The following is a 22622-nucleotide window of genomic DNA, read 5'->3' as shown; positions in this document are numbered from 1 at the left end:
TTGGTGTCACAATAAGCTTTACTGCTTGCTCTGGTAATATGAGTAGTATTTTGATTTCTCCCCCAAAAAATGTACATTCATTTATGAATATTGAAAAATGTAAACATGAATATTCAAATTATAAATGTTTTAATTTAGGTAATTTTTCAATAGATTGTTGAACATAATACACTCTAAGGTACATCAAAGTTCCACTGGGATCTCTGCTACTTTTCGAGTTATGATCCAATTTCCAAGCATTACCAACAGTGAATGTGTAATTGGATCCATAATCGTCGCCCTCTGCTGGTGATTTGCAAGATGTGCAATGATACAAGTAAAAGGAGAGCTGTGATTGGTTCCATTGGTAACATTGCCTACTATGCTAATTTCTCTGTATAAAATGGGCCATAACCTTAAAACTAGCAGAGATCCCACTCTGGAACTTTGATATGCCCGTAGATTATATTATGTTCAACAGTATATTGGAAGATTTGCCAAATAAAACATTCCATATCCCCCCATCACTCTACTCTCCTGAGAGTAGTTACTCTGTCTCAGTGTGGTCTAGACACTCTGTAGATGTGTTGTTATCTTTACGAAGAGCGAGTTTGTTCTGCATGCAGTTCCAACTGCACTGAACAAAAATATATACAAAACATGCAACAGTTTCAAAGATTTTACTGAGTTACATTTCAGATAAGGAAATCACTCACCTGAAATAAATTCATGAGGCCCTAATCTATGGATTTCACATGACTGGGAATACAGATATGCACCTGGTGGTCACAGATACCTTAAAAAAAAGTAGGGGCGTGTGGATCAGAAAACCAGCAGTATCTGGTGTGACCACCCTCAATATACCCTCATGCAGCGCAAGACAACTTCTTTGCATAGAGTTGATCAGGCTGATGATTTTGGCCTGTAGAATGTTGTCCCACTCCTCTTCAATGGCTGTGCAAGGTTGCTGGATATTGGCGGGAACTGGGACACACTGTCGTACAAGTCGATCCAGAGCATCCCAAAGAGGCTCAATGGGTGAGATGATCGAGGACTACAGAAAAAGGAGGGCCGAGCACGCCTCCATTCTCATCAATGGGGCTGTAGTGGAGCAGGTTGAGAGCTTCAAGTTCCTTGGTGTCCACATCACCAATGAACTAGAATGGTCCAAACACACCAAGACAGTCGTGAAGAGGGCACGATAAAGCCTATTCCCCCTCAGGAGACTGAAAAGATTTGGCATGGGTCCTCAGATCCTCAAAAAGTTATACAGCTGCACCATCGAGAGCATCCTAACTGGTTGCATCACTGCCTGGTATGGCAACTGCTCGGCCTCCGACCGCAAGGCACTACAGAGGATAGTGCGTATGGCCCAGTACATCCCTGGGGCCAAGCTTCCTGCCATCCAGGACCTCTATACCAGGCAGTGTCAGAGGAAGGCCCTAAAAATTGCCAAAGACTCCAGCCACCCTAGTCATAGACTGTTCTCTCTGCTACCGCACTGCAAGTGGTACCGGAGCGCCAAGTCTGGGTTCAAAAGTCTTCTTAACAGCTTCTACCCCCAAGCCATAAGACTCCTGAACAGCTAATCAAATGGCTACCCATTTTTACGCTGTTGCTACTCTCTGTTTGTTATCAATTTACCTCTACCTACATGTACATATTACCTAAATTACCTCGACTAACCTGTGCCCCCGCACACTGACTCTGTACCGGTACCCCCTGTATATAGCCTTGTTACTGTTATTTTATTGTTGCTCTTTAATTATTTTTTATTTTTTAACATTAACATTCAATTCACTGGTGGACATTCCTGCAGTCAGCTTACCAGGTAAATTGACTATTTCAGCTCATGAAACATGAAACATGTTGCATTTATATTTTTGTCCAGTGTAGTTTAGGCCTATATATTTTATTCACCTGTGAAGTTCCTAAACCCACTATTATTTGTGGGGTGGTCATCTACCATTATGTGTGTGTGCCGTCATCTGCACCTATCTTGGATGAAAGCCATTTAACTTGGAAGTTGCTTAGACCTGATTGTTCTCAGTGCAGGGAAAGTTCACAAGGAATGAAGCCACTCATTGTCCATGTGGACAACCTGTTTTCGACTTCCCCACACGGGGCGCTCATTCAACATCGTCTTCCTCCCGTTGCCAATGACAGCAGTCAGCTGAGGATTTTGCATTACTTGATTCAGTGTAGCCAAAGCAGCACCGTAGTCCTCTAGCCTTGACATTGTTGGATAATGCCTAAATTGGGATAGCTAGTGTTGTGAGGACAAGTCACCTTGTTATGAAAACCATTTTCCTTGGAGCAGGTAAATGCAAAATTCCTGTAGCTTGCTTCAATTTATTGAGCAATACGTAATTTAGCTAGCTTGCAACAGCTAACGTTAGCTAGCTATTAACAGTAGGTAACCACTGGTGCTCTTTCAGTAAATGCTAAATTAGCTTACCCTTTACAGGAATTAGCTAGCTGGTAAACGTGAATAAGCTGGTAAGATTTGATAATTTGGTCACTTCACGACGAATTGGTTAGCTAGGTAAATGGCAGTGCTAACAGCTAGCCGTTAGCGGTTATTATTATTGATGAGCGGAATAGAAAGGTTAGCTAGCTAGCGTTGCAGATGCTTCCTGGTTCGAGTTGCTACGGTGGGGTTAGCTCAGGTTAACTAGCTAGCTAGCAGGCTGTGTTTCCATAACGTTTCAAGTATGAACTATAACGTTACCTAGCCATCTACGCGTATGCTAATATTTAGCTGGCCTGGTCTTAGCTATGTAGGTAACGTTAGCTAGTAACGTTAAGGTTAATGCATGTATTTTCTCCATGATACAGATCGGTAACTATCTCTAACGGGTATTGACGCCCACTTTTCACTGTCAACCATTTAGCTAGCTAGTTCTGGCTGGAGTCAAATGATCAATAGTTAAGGTATTTTACTGACTTGCACCTACCAATTCCTTCCCCACACACAAAGGCAAAATGACAGTCTTGCAACATCTTCACCATATTACTAGGAACCTAGCTAATGAGCTATATTTATGCTCATTGATTGTGCAGGTGGAGACCGGTGGAAACAGTAGAGTGGAGCCGCTACACAATGTACTCAGACTGGCGCTCGCTGCACCTCATGGTGCAGAGTGACCAGGGCCACCTCAGTGTCCTGCACACGTACCCTGGAGGCGTGGGGTTGGAGGTGGCCAACGCAGTGGTCAAACCCCTGGTGACGGCAACCATCCCCATGGCCACCGAGAACATCCTCAAGACGGACAAAGAGGTGAGGGATGGACAGAGAGCATTGTCATTGATGTGGGGTAGAGGGTAGAAGCAGCACCGTAGCCCAGAAGCAGCACCGTAGTCCTCTAGCCTTGACATTGTTGGATAGAGTTCATGGGGCCTTTCTGCATGAGGCTAGCCTGGGTGCCGTCTGTCTGTTTCTGCCTTAGCCAACTTGTTGTTGTCTTGCCAAGTACAGGCAGCATCGAAGCATTGTTGGATGCAGAAACAGTTCTTCGACCCCAATTTGTCACATTAGCAGTGTCAAGTGGATCAGAGGGGAGTAGATGCCTAATGCCCATTTCACACTGCGCTGGTCCGGCTACACTTTCTGGAACCGTTTTGCATTGGACACTGAAAATAAAATATTTGAGCCATCACAGTACGGTTTGGGTTGGCACACTAGCGTGAAGGGTTGCCTATAATGCCTGATTCACACTTGGGCTGATCTGAACCGTACTCTGCTGGCTCAGATGTTTTCTTTATGCTGTCCATTGCAGCACAGTAAGCACAACTATGGTGGATACGTTACCAGGCCAGCCCAGTACACGTCGGTTTGGTTTGGCACGTTTTAGATAGATAATGTGAATCGGGCATAACTGTCTCTTTGACTCTGGTTCCAGGTGAAGTGGACCATGGAGGTACTGTGCTACGGCCTAACTCTTCCCCTGGAGGGGGACACGGTGAAGCTGTGCGTGGACGTGTACACAGACTGGATGATGGCCCTGGTGACGCCCCGGGACTCCATTCCACAGCCGGTGGTAAAGGAGCCCAACCTGTACGTCCAGACCATCCTCAAACACCTCTACAATGTCTTCTTACCCAGGTACAGCCACAGTTGAGCTGAGCGTGCACGCATGCACTCAAAACACACACACATCAGGGTTTCCGTTATGACAATGTAGCACCGGACATTTGACAAGCAGCATTTTAATTTACTGGACATTTGAGAAATATACCGGACCCATATGCATTAGATGTGTAATCTGATTAGGGCGTCCACCCACAGTGCTCAGAATGACTGAAATCACATTTCAATGATGGTAATTCATCTTATTTTTATTTCTATAATATGTTTATTATTTTCCAATAAAAAAGACAGCAATACAAACAATGACATTCATTGTACTGTTGAATGGGATGGCCAATTTAGAGGACAAAACAAAAGTTAACTCACACAAACAAAATAAAACAAAATCCTATTAGGTGGTACATGTATAAGAAGACAGCATATAGTCATTACAAGCAGTGTAGTTAAGCCAAAAATAAATATTGAGTGGAGTACAGCACAGAGTAGCAGCAGATCGTGAACCCAGTTATGAAGCGGGACTAGACCATTTATCCAGTATCGGCTGCCATATTTTGTAAAACACTGGACTTCTATTGGGGGTGTTGTATCGAATCTTTTCCATATGTATTAAGGTAATTCATCTTAACAGAACATGCAAGTAGAGGATGTAATGACTTGTGTCCTTAGCGTACACTTTGAAGATGTTAGAATAACTGTCCACATGTAATTTTCCTCAGCCAATAAGACGAGTAACGAAAAGCAAAATCACGGGGAAGCAATATGTTTGGGGAAGCACTTTTTCACCATAAAAACGCACCTTTATAATAAAGCATTACATGCATCATCGCGATTTATGTAAAATAGCATACTATTCATAATGTGATGACTAGATTGAATCATCATTTAGGCGAATAATATAACTTAATCACTGGTTGCAAAAAAAGATGGCTGAGCCTCGGCTATAGGCTGTATCAGATACGTTTCTGCTTTCTTTGTACAGGAAAAACACATTTTCATGAAATTCTACCACATTTTATATGACTGGAGATATTAGCAGAATATTTTTTAATATTACAAATTCCTGGGTAGCCTACTCTGCTAACACTGACATGCAATCAATAAAAAATAAATTGTCCATATAATAGGCCCACGAGAAGGGGAGACACAAATAGAATATGACGTCCATCTAAACTGGAGGAGGAAATGATTGTCCAAAAACAAACTTAAGTAGCACTGACCCAACATTGATAAAGAGTGAATATGCGCATTGTGCACTCACCTGGGATATGGCCGATGCTCTGCGCTGATGCCAATAGGACAGGCTATAGGTCTACTGTTGTTCGCTCAATTAAGTTGAGAATTTTGTTAACTTAAAGACAGATGAGTCTTTTCATTGTCTTCTCTTTACAGCAATATCCATTTGCTTTCCAAACTACACTACATAACCAAAAGAATGTGGACACCTGCTCGTCGAACATCTCATTCCAAAATCATGAGCGTTAATATGGAGTTGGTCCCCCCTTTGCTTCTATAACAGCATCCACTCTTCTGGGAAGGCTTTCCATTAGATGTTGGAACATTGCTACGGGGACTTCCTTACATTAAGCTGCATTAGTGAGGTTGGGCACTGATGTTGGGCGATTAGGCCTGGCTTGCAGTCGGTGTACCAATTCATTTCAAAGGTGTTCGATGGGGTTGAGGTCAGGGCTCTGCAGGCCAGTCAAGTTCTTCCACACCAATCTCGACAAACCATTTCTGTATGGATCTCGCTTTGTGCACGGAGGCATTGTCATGCTGAAACAGGAAAGGGCCTTCCCCAAACTGTTACTACAAAGTTGGAAGCACAGAATTGTCTGGAATGTCATTGTATGCTGTAGCATTAAGATTTCCCTTCACTGGAACTAAGGGTCCTAGCCTGAACCATGAAAACATCCCCGGACTATTATTCCTCCTCCACCAAACTTTACAGTTGGCACTATGCATTGGGGCAGGTAGCGTTCTCCTGGCATCCGGTAAACCGAGATTCGTCTGTCGGACTGCCAGATGGTGAAGTGTGATTCATCACTCCAGAGAAAGCTTGGCATTGCGCATGGTGATCTTAGGCTTGTGTGCGGCTGCTCTGCCATGGAAACCCATTTCATGAAGCTCCCAACTAACAATTATTGTGCTGACGTTGCTTCCAGATTTAGTTTGGAACTCGGTAGTGAGTTTTGCAACCAAGGACCGCTTTAGCACGCGGCAGCCCTGTTCTGTGTGCTTGTCTGGCCTTCCACTTCGTGGTTGAGCCGTTGTTGCTCCTAGACGTTTCCACTTAACAATAACAGAACTTACCGTTTGCCCGGAGCAGCTCAAGCAGGGCAGAAATTTGATGATCTGACTTGTTGGATCCAATGATGGTGCCACGTTGAAAGTCACTGAGCTCTTCAGTAAGGCCATTCTACTGCCAATGTTTGTCAATGGAGATTGCATGGCGGTGTGCTCAATTTTAAACACCTGTCAGCAACTGGTGTGGCTGAATCCACTAATTTGAGGTGGTGTCCACATACTTTTCTATTCCTGCAATATGCCTGGCTGGGCCTCTACAGTTGCAACTCAACAATCATCTATTTTGTATTTGCAGCATGTGCTGCCCAAATTGCACGCACTGCCTTTCCTGCCGACTGTAGGTAAAAGGCTAGGGGAAGCAAATTATCATCTGTGGCCAAATCATGCTTTAGTTGCCTATTTTGAATCATTTATTTTATTTCTGTATAGACAGGAGTTGGCTAATTTAGGCTATATAATTTTGGCAATTATATTTACTTATGGAAAGCTTCCCTAGCCTTATGGACATGCCAATCTACTATCCCCCATAGTCAAAAAAGTTTACCTATTCTATTGGTCAGCTTGACGAGAAAGAAATAGCCCAAGAAGTTTCTGGGACAGTTGTGGGACAATAGATCCCAAATTCATACAACCAATAGGCCTAGGCTAAACTTTTTTTTTCTTCTTTTTTTTAAGCATTGAATCAGATGTAACGGATCGGAACGTTTAGCTTAAAATGATGAACTATTGTTTCTTAACATTATTAGCGCAGCAATTCGCAAAAGGCAGTAGGCTATGCGTGAGTGTTTATTTAGCTACTGGACAATGAATGAAAGTTAATAACCAATAGAACATGCGAGAAATAGTCTACTGCTTTCAATGGCATCTGGAACTCTCTAAAACAATTGCTTCCGGATATGGTAGAATTTTGCCTGAGCTACTTTGAAGCCTAGGAAAAATATCATATTTAATAAAACCTTCAGGTTTCAAACAATTAAGTAGCTATATGTTTTCAAAATGCATACTGCCTCCATCTCATTGCAAAGTGGTGTGACGAACAGATGAAGCCTGTCCTTGCCTATGTATTTGACTGGTGAATGGGAAGTGCACTTCAATTACCAGTTGAGAAATACAAATATTAGCTATTTTTAATCATGGCCCAAAAAACTATTTTTAACACAAGATTACATTTAGAATTGTTGCGCAATGATTGGGCTTATAAAAGTCCTGTCTGACAGATTTTCCGCTAAAGGCTCTGTATCTGTATGCTGTGTGTGTGTTACATAACGAATATACACGCGGAAATTTAATTCCACAAAATTATGCAAATTAACCCATAGATAAGCATGGCCGGTTAAATGTTTTTCAACAAATGAATAGGCTAAAAAGCATTATTTTGCCATGGATTGTTTTTTTGGGTGACAATGGGCCAGTACCAATTTTATTTATCAGCTTTTTTAACAGATTTCTAATATATATTTTTTATATTTTACAGCCGGCTATTACCGGTTAACAGAAACCCTAACACTCACACATAAAACGCATACGCACTCACTCAAACACTCTTCTCTATTTTCTTCTACCACACCCCCCTTCTCATACCCCCACACACCCTTCCTTCTCTTCTCTCTCCCCCTCTCTCAGGCCGGAGCAGTACAGTCTGAGCCACATCCGGCTGTGCCAGCAGGTGCTGACGGCAGTACAGAAGCTGGCCAGGGAGTCCGTCTCCATGGTGAGAGAGACCTGGGAGGTACTGCTGCTCTTCCTGCTCCGGATCAACGACACGCTGCTGGCCCCGCCCACCATCGGAGGTCAGCCCCGTCTCCACACCACAACTCACTGGGTTTCCCAGGGTCATGTTCATTAGGGCACACAACGTTTTAAAACATTTTGTAACAGAAAATGAATGTTTCTTGTAGGACAAGTCCAGGTAGTCCCTCCCTGTTTATTTTCTTACGTTTGTGCCTTTATCAGATTGTTCATATCTTAGCCCTTTTAGAACTTTGGAATAGATGGTCTGACCATGGCCCCAGTAAAGGCGTAATATAGCAGGGGTTTGACTGACTCTGGAATTAGACATCTGTTCCACTGCATAACATGACTTATCTGTGTACTGACAGTCCCACATTGCACTACTTTTCAGTTTAACCGCTGACTGCATCTGTTGAGCGAATTATGTGTATCCGATTTGAAATGGCTAGCTACAGAGCCTTCAAAGTATTCACAGCCCTTGACTTATTCCACATCTTGTTGTTACAGCCTGAATTTAAAATAGATAACATTTAGATTTTTTTGGTCACTTGTCTACACACAATACCCCATAATGTCAGTGGAATTATACATTTTTACAAATGAATTAAAAATGAAAAGCTGAAATGTCTTGAGTCAATAAGTATTCAACCCCTTTGTTATGGCAAGCCTAAGTAAGTTCAGCAGTAAAAAATTGCTTAACAAGTCACATAAGTTGCATGGACTCACTCTGTGCTATAATAGTGGTTAACATGACTACCTCATCTCTGTATCCCACACAAAATTATCTGTAAGGCACCTCAGTCAAGCAGTGAATTTCAAACACAGATTCAACCACAAAGACCAGGGTGTTTTTCCAATGCCTCGCAAAGGGCACCTATTGGTAGATGGGTAAAAAAAAAAAAAAAGCAGACATTGAATATCCCTTTGAGCATGGGGAAGTTATGAATTAAGCTTTGGATGGTGATCAATACACCCAGTCACTAAAAAGATACAGGCGTCCTTCCTAACTCAGTTGCCAGATAGGCAGGAAACTGCTCAGGGATTTTACCATGAGGCCAATGGTGACTTTAAAACAGTTACATAGTTTAATGGCTGTGATAGGAGAACTGATGGATCAACAACCTTGTAGTTACTCTACATTACTAAACCAATTGTACAGAATAAAAATATTCTAAAGCATGCATCAGGTTTGCAACAAGGCACTAAAGTAATACTGCAAAAAAATATGGCAAACAATTAACTTTTTGTCTTGAATACAAAGTGTTATGTTTGTGTCAAATCCAATCCATTACTGAGTACAACTTTCCATATTTTCAAGCATGGTGGTGGCTGCATCATGTTATGGGTATGCTTTTATTCGTTAAGGACTGGGGAGTTTTTCAGGATAAAAAATAAATGAAATGGAGCTAAGCACGGGCAAAGTCCTAGAGGAAAACCTGGTTGTCTGCTTTCCACCAGACGCTGAAAGATTAATTCACCTTTCAGCAGGACAATAACCTAAAACACAACGCCAAATCTACACTGCAGTTGCTAACCAAGAAGACAGTGAATGTTCCTGAGTGGCCGAGTTACAGTTTTGACTTAAATCAGCTTGAAATTCTATGGCGACTTAAAAAGGGTTGACTAGCAAAGATCAACATCCAATTTGACAGCCCTTGAAGAATTTTGAAAAGAATAATGGGCAAATATTGTACAATCCAGGCGTGCAAACCTCTTAGAGACTTACCCAGAAAGACTCAGAGCTGTAATCGCTGCCAAAGGCGATTCTAACATGTACTGACTCAGGTGTGAATACTTATTTAAATACATTTGCAAAAATGTCTACAATAATGTTTTCACTTTGATATTATGGGGTATTCGATGGGCGAGCAACAATCTGTTTTTAATCCATTTTGAATTCAGGCTGTAACAAAACAAAATGTGGAATAAGTCAATGGGTATGAATACTTTCTGAAAGCACTGTAGTTACCTGTGCTAGTATTGTTCAATTGGTGACGTCACTCTCTGAGACCTAGAAGTAGCTCTGCAGTTAAGTCAGTAAGACCAAGGAGCTGATCGTGGACTACAGGAAACGGGGGGTGAGCACGCCCCCATTCACATGGACGGGGCTGCAGTGGAGCGGGTCGAGAGCTTCAAATTCCTCCGTGTCCAAATCACTAAGAACTTAAATGGCCCACATGCATGCAGTCGTGAAGAAGGCACGGGCATGGGCCCTCAAATCCTCCAAAAGGTATACAGCTGTACCATTGAGGCATCTTGACTGGCTGTATCACTGCTTGGCATGGCAAAACCGCCCTCGATCACATGGAGCTACAGTACAGAGGGTGGTGCGGACAGCCCAGTTCATGTATTTTATTCTTATTTTTGCACGGTCTCTATGCACACTCACAGGGCTCTACACACTACGTATGCTGATACTCCACACATACAAATGTGCCCTTGAGCCAGGCACATAACACTAATTGCTCCAGTGTCGCATTTGATAATGGCTGACCCTGGCCATGATCCCAGACTTCGAGGGTGTCTCAGGGGGAGGTGGGATATGCAAACAATACATTTCCATCCACTTATACGTGTGTGAAACAGGACAAATATAAGTTATCGATGTGTTCAGAGGGTCCCTGGTTCGAGCACAGTTTGGGGTAAGGAGAGGGACAGAAGCAATACTGTTACATAAGCATATTATTTTTATTATTCTAGAATTCATTTTATTTATTTGAGTAACTAGAAATAGATGGCCTAGATATTCATTTGAGTATTTAAACATAAATGATTCTCAGCATCCCGATGAGCTTGACTTACCCTTTGACCCTCTCCCTCTTTTGCCCCCGTGCCTAGTGGGCGTGGCAGAGAAGCTGGCGGAGAAGCTGATGGCGGTGCTTTTTGAGGTGTGGCTGCTGGCGTGCGCCCGCTGCTTCCCCACGCCACCCTACTGGAAGACTGCTCAGGAGATGCTGGCCAACTGGAGGCACCACCCACCCGTGGTGGAGCAGTGGAGCAGGGTGGCCTGCGCCCTCACCTCCAGGTGACTTACTTATCCTGATTGGGAGAGGGATTTAACCTGCTCTTAGATCTGTTTGTGCTCTTGCAAACTCCATTGCTGTCATTGCAATGTTTGGCATGACAACACCTTAAGGAGTTGGCTGGAGGGGAGAAACAGACTGGCACCCAAGCTTAGAGGGTTGAGGTTCACAAACAGAAGGGCCCGGTTGCGCTAGCATTGCTAAGGAAAACCAACGCTAGCAGGTGACTGATGATTACCCACTTTTTTGGGGGGGGGGGGGTGCATGTAACATGGAACCTGGGGGTTCTTTTCTTTCCCAGTTTCTGACGAAGAGCTTATTTTCAATGTGTTGTGTTCCTTTGTTGGTATTTATTTAGACACTCAAAAAATACAAAACTTGAGTACCATTGTTCAATTAGTTTGGATTAAAGATAAAGACCGTTTTGTTCGGTGAGCACTATAGTATAGGGGTCGTTCCACGAAATGATTCCCTTTGATATTGTAAGTAGAAATGGGGCACCAATATAGAATTTTAAAAGCCTGTTGTATTAAATGAAGTGCCTTTTTAATTTAGACCACATGGAAAATTCAATACATCTGCAATAAAGACTTGCTAAAGTGCCAAGATTCAGCTTTGACATGTCCCTCTGACTTTTAGAAGGATTTTAACCCACTTAACCCCAACATTTCGAGTTTTCACCATCAGTGTAAAGTCTTAGTAATTTTGTCTCTGACAGTCATTTCTGATTCATTTTCAAGTCAAAAAAGCTTGTCCCTTCTAAGGTCAACCCTGTTACGTGAACTGAACTCTTTTAATATGGTAAATACATTCCATTTTAAAAAACTTTTTTCAAAAGAAACATTCAACATCTAATAGTCAAATCATAGTGGAAAAGCAGGTGACCTGGTTCTACTTTTTAGAAAATGTTCTGGTGGTTGAAAACTGAATGGGTCCAGCATAACACGTTAACCCTGTGTACAAAACATTAGGGACACCTTCCTAATAATGAGTTGCACCCACACTTTTGCCCTCAGAACAGCCTCAATTCGTCAGGGCATGGACTCTACAAGGTGTCAAGCGTTCCACAGGGATGGTGGCCCATGTTGACTCCAATGCTTCCTTCAGTTGTGTCAAGTTGGCTGGATGTCCCTTGGGTGGTGGACCATTCTTGATACACGGGGGAAACCGTTGAGTGTGAAAAACCGAGCAATGTTGCAGTTCTTGACACAAACCGGTGCGCCTGGCACCTGCTAACATACCCCGTTCAAAGACACCCTCTGAATGGCACACATACACAATCTGTGTCTCAATTGTCTAAAGGCCTAAAAATCCTTCTTTGACCTGTCTCCTCCTCTTGATCTACACTGATTTGAAGTGGATTTAATAAGTAACATCTGTAAGAGATCATAGCTTTCACCTGGATTCAACTGGTCAGTCTGTCATGGAAAGAGCAGGTGTCCTTAATGTTTTGTACACTCAGCGTATAGGCAGGCTAGAAATGTTTTAACAGTTTTGTGAAGGTTTTTTTGTGAATTGCCCCTCCCTGTTGCACACAACAAGCTTCCATTTCCTCTGTCAAGGGGATTTATGGCTGATTTAAGATTATCTTCAACCCTGATACAGAAATCGCTCCACCATTTCCTGGTTGCTACAATTCTAATAGTTTGCGACAAAACAAGCAAGTATAGATAATCATTTTACCATTTAAACTACAGTGTAAAATCTTTTCAATATCCAATACTGTATTTTCAGCTGGTGTACAAAACCGAAAGTAAAAGACGCAAAAATGAAACGGGAAGCATAGAAATGGCGCACATAGAACAGATCTACCGCTTCTTAGACTTGGTTTCAATGAGAGACAGATCTGTCACATTTCTATGTGAATTTGGTCGCGTTGCCCAAAAAGTTAGATATTGCAGCTTTAATGGGTACTTACTATTCTATTTTTATTTAACTTTATTACATTTTTTATTTGAGATTGAAAAACAAGTTGAGCATGTGCTCTTAATGACAGAATGTAAAAATGAGGTCAAAAGTTTAAACACCTCATTCAAGGGTTTTTATTTTTACTATTTTCTACATTGTAGATGTAGAATAATAGTGAAGACATCAAAACTATGAAACACATGGAATCATGTAGTAACCAAAAAAGTGTTAAACAAATCAAAATATGTTATATTTTAGTCTTCAAAGTAGCCACCCTTTAACTTGATGACAGCTTTGCCCACTCTTGGCTTTCTCTCAAGCAGCTTCATGAGATAGTCACTTGGACTGCATTTCAATTAACAGGTGTGCCTTGTTAAAAGTTAAGTTGTGGAATTTCTTTCCTTAATGCATTTGAGCCAATCAGTTGTATTGTTTTAACTAGGCAAGTCAGTTAAGAACAAATTCTTATTTACAATGACGGCCTACCCCGGACGATGCTGGGCCAATTGTGCGCAGCCCTATGGAACTCCCAATCACGGCCGGTTGTGAAACAGCCTGGAATTGAACCAGTGTCTGTAGTGACGCCTCTAGCACTGAGATGCAGTGCCTTAGACCGCTGCACCACTTGGAAGCCCAGTAGGGGTGGTATACAGAAGATGGCCCTATTTGGTAAAAGACCTAGTCCATATTATGACAAGAACAGCTCAAATAAGCAGAGAGGCACGACAGTCCATTACTTTAAGACATGAATGTCAGTCAATCCTGAACATTTCAAGAACTTTGAAAGTTTCTTCAAGTGCAGTCGCAAAAACCATCAAGCGCTATGATGAAACTGGCTCTCATGAGGACCGCCACAAGAAAGGAAGACCCAGAGTTACCTCTGCTGCAGAGGATAAGTTCATTAGAGTTAACTGCACCTCAGATTGCAGCCCAAATAAATGCTTCGGAGTTCAAGTAACAGACACATCTCAACATCAACTGTTCAGAGGAGACTGCATGAATCAGGCCTTCATGATCGAATTGCTGCAAAGAAACCACTCCTAAAGGACACCAATAATAAGACTTTCTTTGGCCAAGAAACACGAGCAATGGACATTAGACCGGTGGAAATCTGTCCTTTGGTCTGATGAGTCCAAATTTGAGATTTTTGGTTCCAACCGCCGTGTCTTTTTGAGATGCAGAGTAAGTGAACGGATGATCTCCGCATGTGTCATTCCCACCGTGAAGCATGGAGGAGGAGGTGTGATGGTGTGGGGATGCTTTGCTGGTGACAGTGATTTATTTCGAATTCAAGGCACACTTAACCAGCATGGCTACCACAGCATTCTGCAGCGATATGCCATCCCATCTCGTTTGTGCTTCGTGGGACTATCATTTGTATTTCAACAGGACAGTGACCCAACACACCTCCAGGCTGTGTAAGGGCTATTTGACCAGGAAGGAGAGTGATGGAGTGCTGCATCAGATGACCTGGCCTCCACAATCACCTGACCTCAACCCAATTGAGATGGTTTTGGATGTGTTGGACTGCAGAGTGAAGGAAAAGCAGCCAACAAGTGCTCAGCAGCTGTGGGAAGTCCTTCACGACTGTAAGGAAAAGCCTTCCAGGTGAAGCTGGTTGAGAGAATGCCAAGTGTGCAAAGCTGTCAAGGCAAAGGGTGGCTACTTTGAAGAATCTAAAATATATTTTGATTTGTTTTACACTTTTTTGGGGTTATTACATGATTCCATATGTTTTATTAAATAGTTTTGATGTAGAAAATAGTAAAGATAAAGAAACCCTTGAATGAGTAGGTGTGTCCAAGCTTTAGAGTGGTACTGTATTATATATGTTAATTGTTACGAATCCCTTTGGCCCGACAATCTGGCGGGGATGGTAATGGGACCCGTAACACAACTCACGCAAACTATAATAGTGAAAACGTAACAGTGAGAACAAATAACCACGACAACTTAAATCTACCGTCAAACTCAGGGTTTATTAGTAAACACACGGTAATGGGGGGGGGGCAGGAAAAGGGGCTGAGCTGGACCCAAGGAATGAAACAATAAGCATCCAAAAACACCCCTAAGCTAGACTAGCCTATTTCAACAACAGCTAACCAAAAATACAGTGGGTGGTCCGCCCAGTTCTAACTAGTGTATTTAACAAAGTTTACCTACGGGTAGTGTATGCCCATGGGCGAACTGTCTGGTTACCCCCTTTTCCCACTATCAAAGAAACACTCAAACACCATAACAAAAAACAATACTCACAGGTAGGAACAAAGTGACATGTAGTTGCAAACCACACAATGGATCTACAGACATATGGCATTGACAGAGAGATTGAGCTCCAGAGAAAAACAACTGATAGGGTTTTTAAACCAAGGGAAAGGAACTGTGATTGGGTAAGGGAAAAGGAGCAGGTGTCTTCTGATTAGCGACTGATTGATGACTGATTGGGGAATGATGATTGTCACCTGTGAGTAGGGGAGAAGGAGAGAAAAGAAATACACACAGGATACACACAGAACACTTGTATCCGTAACATTAATTTACCAAGTTACACTACCCAAAAGGGACTCATTTCGTGGAACAACCCATAGGCCGACTTAATTTAATTTTACAGTGGCCCTCTTTGCTCTTCAATGTCAGAAGTGGTATTATTTGAGCAGTTTTAATACCTTCCACTCTCCTGGCTTACTGTGTGGGTGCTCTGGTGTTGACTTAGTAGCTGTTCTAAAAGCTACTACCTAGACATCTTGTCCCTTGATTTGCATATCCAGTGAGTCAATTTGACTATTGGATTACTGTCTGGCATTGTACTTTTCCTGTAATGTAGCTAACCAGTGGTGGAAAAAGTACCCAATTGTCATACTTAAGTATAAGTAATTGATACCTCAATAGAAAATGACTCAAGTAAAAGTGAAAGTCCCCTGGTAAAATACTACTTGAGTAAAAGTCTAAAAGTATTTGGTTGTAAATATACTTAAGTATCAAAAGGAAATGTAGTTAGCATCAAAAGTATAAATCATTTCAAATGGCTTATATTAAGCCAGGGGCACATTCCAACACGCATTTGTGCTTAGTGAGTCCACCAGATCAGAGGCAGTAGGGATGACCAGGGAGGTTCTCTTCATAACAACGAACCCAAACCGGCTGCGCGCATGCGCCATCGTGCGCTATCGTGCATACATTTATTTTGTCCCCCTACACCAAACGCGATCACGACACGCAGGTTAAAATATCAAAAAACTCTGAACCAATGACATTAATTTGGGGACAGGTCGAAAAGCATTAAACATGTATGGCAATTTAGCTAGTTAGCTTGCTGTTGCTAGTTAATTTGTCCTGGGATATAAACATTGAGTTATTTTATCTGAAATGCACAAGGTCCTCTACTTCGACAATTATTCCACACATAAAATGGCCAACCGAATCGTTGTCATCTCTCCTTTCAGGCTTTTTCATCTTTGAACTTATATGGTGATCGCATCTAAACTTTCATAGTATTACCACGACGACCGTCAAAACAGTTTGTCTTTCAATCACCCACGTGGGTATAACCAATGAGGAGATGGCACGTGGGTACCTGCTTCTATAAACCAATGAGGAGATGGAGAGGCAGGACTTTCAGCGCGATCTGCGTCAGAAGTAGAAAGGAGTTCTATTTTAGCCCTTGGCATCGCAGACGCTCGTTGGCGCAATAATTGAACAACATAGGGGCCTCCCGGGTGGCGCAGTGGTCTAGGGCACTGCATCGCAGAGCTAACTGCGCCACCAGAGTCTCTGGGTTCGCGCCCAGGCTCTGTCGCAGCCGGCCGCGACCGGGAGGTCCGTGGGGCGACGCACAATTGGCATAGCGTCGTCCGGGTTAGGGAGGGTTTGGCCGGTAGGGATATCCTTGTCTCATCGCACTCCAGCGACTCCTGTGGCGGGCCGGGCGCAGTGCGCGCTAACCAAGGGGGCCAGGTACACGGTGTTTCCTCCGACACATTGGTGCGGCTGGCTTCCGGGTTGGAGGCGCGCTGTGTTAAGAAGCAGTGCGGCTTGGTTGGGTTGTGCTTCGGAGGACGCATGGCTTTCGACCTTCGTCTCTCCCGAGCCCGTACAGGAGTTGTAGCGATGAGACAAGATAGTAATTACTAGCGATTGGATACCACGAAAATTGGGGAGAAAATGGGATAAAAATTTATAAAAATTTATTTAAAAAAATAATTGAACAACATGGATTTCAAAATGTATTTTGTGACGCTCGCGCATGCGACGTGTCAGGTCTGGTCAGCATGTAAGTGCCTGAATTGGACCATTTTCCTTTCCTGCTAAAAATAAAAAATGTGAAGAGTACTTTTGGGTGTCAGGATAAATGCATGGAGTAAAAACTACATAATTTTCTTTAGGAATGTACTGAAGTAAAAGTTTGAAATATAAATAGTAAAGTACAGATACCCCCCAAAAAAACTGAAGTAAAAATACTTTAAAGTACTTCTTAAGTACTTTACACCACTGTAGCTAACCTCTGAAGTTTTCAGTTGGTTCAAAAAGAACTGAGAGCAGAGAAACACTATCTGCTATTTCATTTTGCAGGAAGTACCACTATCAATTTAAAACATAATGACAGAGAGGAGGAAATGGGCATACTAAATTGTGTGTGTATGTGTGTGCATGTGCGTCTTGTCTGTGTGTTGACTTTCCAACCAGACTGTTGCGGTTCACCCACGGCCCCTCGTTCCCCCCGTTTAAAGTACCTGATGAGGATGCCAACCTGATTCCAGTAGAGATGGACAACGACTGTGTGGCTCAGACCTGGTTCCGCTTCCTCCACATGCTGAGGTAGAGAAGTTCTGGGCCTATATCCACAAAGCATCTCAGCGTAGGAGTGCTGATCTAGGATTTGTCCACACAATCTTATTCATTGTGATCTAAAATTCAAAACTGAAACAAGATCAGCACTCCACCTTTGAGACGCTTTGTAGATACGGGCCCTGGTGATGTCCTTACATGCCCTCTTTTCCTCATCTACTTTATTTCTTGGCCACAAGAAATTGGGTCGTATTAATTATGCACCAAATGGAAGAAATCGAACTGAAACATTGAGGGAACTGGACCAATAAGAACTTAAACATTTTTTTTTAGCAAAAATGTTTCCTGTTCCATGTCCTAATGAATACAACCCCTTTTTTTGTTGCTGTGGCTAATGCCATTCAGTGTTCTAGACATATTTTCCCAGCACATTGTCAACCCCACCCACTAATACAGGTCGGTGTCAGTGAATGAGGCCCTCAGTGTGTCAATCCATCCTCACTTCTCTCTCCTGTCCCTTGTGGTTTCCACAGCAACCCCGTGGATCTGAGCAACCCGACGTTGGTGAGCACCACGCCCAAGTTTCAGGAGCAGTTCCTCAACTCGAGCGGCATCCCCCATGAGGTAGTGCTACACCCCTGCCTCAAGCAGCTTCCCCAGATCTTCTTCAGGGCCATGCGCGGGGTCAGCTGCCTGGTGGACGCCTTCCTGGGTGAGAAGACGACCTTCTTCACTCAGGGTCTAGTGGTGTTGCAACACGGTGCACCTCAATAGTCTGAAACTGTGTTGGGGTCAATTCAGGAAGTTAACACATTCCAATTACACTTTGTTTTCCTCATTGAAAGGCAATTAGGAAAGTTGTAATTGGAATTCAGTTTACTCCCTGAAATGGATTTGACCCCAACCCTGGTCTGAATTAGTTTGCATACAGTATTTGTCAGCAGTTTGAACTGATAAAAAGTGTCAATTTGTGCCTTAAAGGGATAGTTCACCCAAATTACAATATTACATATTGTTTTCCTTGCCTTATAAGATGTCTATGGACAAGGTATGACATCAATCTATGCTTTGTTTTAATTTTGTCAGTTTCCACATGCTAATGTGCACATTAGCATTTGTGGAACAAATCCCATTCAAGTCATGGGCCTGATATTAACATTATTCGTGCATGTTCAAAACATCTGCAAGTGATTTTGTTGAGCTTCACAAACGATTTTTGCTTGCTAATGGAAACGGTGCCAGGGAAACTAAACCAAAGCATGGATTGCTTACTGGGTAAGCCCAGTAAACGGGACATCCTGAGGACATTCTGCCACGTTCCTTAAGGGTTACTGCGCGACGGTATCCCACTGACGTTCCAAGAATGTTGCTTGATGGTCCCAAGGGAACGTTCTCTGTGGGACCTTTGTCTAGTTACCTGTACATTCCCAAGACGTCATTGAGGAACATGCAGGGCCTTTTTGGGACAATCTTAGGACTTTCATTTTACTGGGCCTTAGAACATAGCATGTTGGTCCCAAGGGAACCTTTTTATAGTTCCAGGGATGTTTTTAGGATGTTCTTGGGACGTTGTGTTATGGTCCCCTGAAGGTCACCTTAACGTTCTTTGGACATTGTGTCGTTGTCCCCTGGAGGTTTTTTTCTAGTTCCCGATTTGTCCCGAGGACATTTTTAGGATGTTCTGTCATGGTCCCCTGGAGGTTTTGTCAAGTCAAACTGGACAAATGGGCTGTTTCGGTTGATTTGATTGTTCAAATGGGTTAAAAAGAGCTGCAAGATGTGACTTGTGCTAGTTGAACTGGCTGTCATTGACAGCTGATGCCACAGTAGCACTGTTCTGTTTTTTGGGCATAACAAGTTAATTGATACCCCCTTAATAGTCTTATGTTTTAAGTGTGTCAATGAGTCCTGAAAAAGCACATGCACAAGTAATATCGCTCTATAACCTGTCTATTAACACCTATTAGTTGTGTGGTTGGACAAACATGGGGTTAACGCAATCCTGTTTACATGGGATGTTGCTCTCTTACCGCTTAAGAAGTCTTCAAGTTTTGACCTCTTTCTGGTTTCCCTTCAGGTTTTCTAAAACGTGCACTTTTTTTCTCTTCCATTCCTTGAGGTAATCACTGATCTGATCACGTTGAATTAGTGAAGGCGATAGGGTGGAAACAATACTTTTGCTTACAGATCAGTGATAACCTCAAGGAAGGAAGGGAGAATCAATGGCATTTCAAAGGTATTGGAACAGAGGCTTGTTTTTCCACTGTAATAGAGGACATTCTATCAGAGGCAGGACACGCCACTGCCATTGGTTATTCTGACTATTGGGTGTGTCTTGTTTTTGGGACCTGCCCCCTTCTCCTCCGCAGGCATATCACGGCCCAGGGTTGACAGTGCCCCGCCCACACCGGTCAACAGACTGAGCATGTCCCCTCCCTCCTCCAACAACACCACGCCCCCACACAGCCGCAAGCAGCGACACACCGTGGTCACCAAAACCGCCAGCAAGAGTTTAACGGTAAGTCAACTGTATAGCCTACAAATCATGTGCATATGTCATCTTGGCCTGTGTACTGTGCTTACATCAGCAGACTTGGTTTCAAACAGAATTTGTTTTCTTTCGAGTACTTTGAGTGTTCAATCTCGCTTGCCTGGAGTGCCGGATAGGGTGGGGTTTGCACTTTCGTGGACTACTCCATTGGGTCAATCGCGCCAGAGCAAGCTCAATGCAGACTAACCCCCCCCCCCCCCCATACAGGGCAGTGCAGCCCAGCCGGCCAAAGTGTCCACGTCCCAGCAGCTGTCGTCGTCACCCACCATGCTGGCCAGCCCCACCCAGAGCAGTTGGGAGATGCAGCCGCTGCCCGCCCCCGCCAGGCCTAAGGTCAACAGCATCCTCAACCTCTTCGGTCAGTGGCTATTTGACGCGGCGCTAGTGCACTGCAAGCTCCACAGCGGCCTCAGCCGAGACCCCAGCATGACTGGTAAGCAATGACTGATCTGACTGACTGATTGCCTGCCTGACTGGATGGACAAGCTTCTACCATGTATGTGGGGGGGCGGGGGGGGGGGGGGGTTGGATGCATGTCTTTGTGTTGGGTTAAGGGTTGGACTTGTGTGTGTTTTGGGTGGAGTGGGCTGGGGTCAGAGGACTGTGGTTTTTCTTTTTTCTCTCTCACTACTTTTCACATCTGCTAAAGCACTGTGTGGAGACCACTCTGATATCAGTTAAATTGACATTCCACTCCACAGAACACTGTAGGATGGAGAATTCAGTCTAGACGCGCCTTTGCGCATTTCCCCAGTCAGTACACCCAATGTCTCCATCTGCAGCGTTGTATTGCAGTGGTCACAAGATTGAATTTATACAGTCAGATAAACACAATGAACTTCTGCATGTCTCTGTGTAGTTCCATCTTGTGCCTTATGATTGTAGGAGATGACGGGACTATTGTAGGGTTGATTGTCAATCCTGCTCCTGGAGAGCCATAAGCTCAGCAGTGATCTGCCCGATTCGGCTCACCAAGGGCAAGAAGAGATCAGTTGATTTTAAGGGTGGTATTCATTAGGGCTCACAGTCGCAAAATGTTTTGCAACTAAAAATGAAAATGGGTGTTTCTTATTGGACAAGTTCAGGTAGTCAGTCCCTGTTTCAGTCCATTTTCTTCAGTTTGGTGCCAAATAAATACGACCCAGGTGTGATGGCACTAAGCTGGGAGAAAGACCTGCAATACGGCGGTTCTTCAAGAACAGGATTGAGGAACACTGATTAAGCACATGTAGAAAAGGATCATGATGTCCAGGACTGTCTCTTATCTTGTGTTTTGGTGCTTGTGTCTGTCCTGCATGCTGACTCGTGTCTACCATGTCTGATGTTTCAACAGTTTCAGGGTGAAAGGTCATCCATTGAGGAGGAAAAACACAATTCATGCATTTAGAATGAATTGAGAAAATATTGATATGCTTTGATTTGTCTCTCCACTATTTCTGTTATCTTGCAGCCTCTTTTATCCAAATTCTCCTTTCTTATAAATCTTGTAAGTAGGAGCTGCGGCTTTTCTCTTGACTCGCAGTCAGTTCTTTGAATCCTGCTTTGGTTTAATTTCTCCATGGTCATCATTGCCCATCATTGTTACCTTTTACCCCCACCACCGTCATTTGAGCGTTGCTCCAACGTTCTCTCAATGTTCTGCGGGTTGGAAATGGAATGGGAGCACACAGCCTCGCCACTGTCCCGACATAGCGTTGCCAGTTTGTGACCACACCACCATATTCCATTGACTTTATATCTATCGTGGCACTAACGCTTTTTGGTTTGCCCTGAATTCAGCGCATTGTTCTCATATTGTTTCCCCTCGTGTTGTCAGTTCACTTATACGTTTATAGAATTTTGGTTTGGTGCCTCAATGCATGAAGTAATTGTCTGTACCTTGAGGGACGTCATCATAATGCAAGTACAAGGGAGCTGAGCTGACAGAGATTTTGTGCCGACGTCTTCTCACAACTTGTGTTGGGAAAAGATGTTCACGTAAAAGTTTCTAACCTTTAATTCCATTCACTTAACCTATGATAAAGACAACACTTTTTATGGCAAACTCTGTGTCAGACGTCCCTCTTTGTGCGCCTGCTGATTTACGTACGTATGTGTAAATGTGTGTGTGTCTGTGCGTTTTGTATCCATTTAGGTTTGTTTTCCTTCTCTCATTTTGTGTCTGCACAGTTTGTGTGTACAGTCTTTACCTCGGTTTGTGTACTTTTAATGTGTATGTGTGTTTGGTTACTTTTCAATGTGTTGTACGTGT

General features: G+C 43.2%; 1 protein-coding gene across 1 annotated transcript in view; it reads left to right on the top strand.

Annotated features, from left to right (window-relative positions):
• The first annotated feature begins 2175 nt into the window (after window positions 1-2175).
• Window positions 2176-22622, top strand: part of LOC120059393 (ral GTPase-activating protein subunit beta-like) — a 45570-nt gene continuing 25123 nt past the window's right edge. Inside the window, exons 1-9 of the mRNA XM_039008406.1 lie at window positions 2176-2299; window positions 3043-3259; window positions 3882-4084; window positions 7997-8163; window positions 10943-11129; window positions 17719-17850; window positions 18354-18532; window positions 20190-20338; window positions 20579-20804. Of these exons, the coding sequence (XP_038864334.1) occupies window positions 3083-3259; window positions 3882-4084; window positions 7997-8163; window positions 10943-11129; window positions 17719-17850; window positions 18354-18532; window positions 20190-20338; window positions 20579-20804 (1420 nt within the window). The 5' untranslated portion in view covers window positions 2176-2299; window positions 3043-3082. The remainder of the gene's footprint in view (window positions 2300-3042; window positions 3260-3881; window positions 4085-7996; window positions 8164-10942; window positions 11130-17718; window positions 17851-18353; window positions 18533-20189; window positions 20339-20578; window positions 20805-22622) is intronic.

The sequence above is a fragment of the Salvelinus namaycush genome, chromosome 14 (assembly GCF_016432855.1).
Source record: "Salvelinus namaycush isolate Seneca chromosome 14, SaNama_1.0, whole genome shotgun sequence".
Classification (NCBI taxonomy): Eukaryota; Metazoa; Chordata; class Actinopteri; order Salmoniformes; family Salmonidae; genus Salvelinus; species Salvelinus namaycush.
Note: the sequence above shows the minus strand (reverse complement) of the source record. Positions and strands in the feature narration are given on the sequence as shown.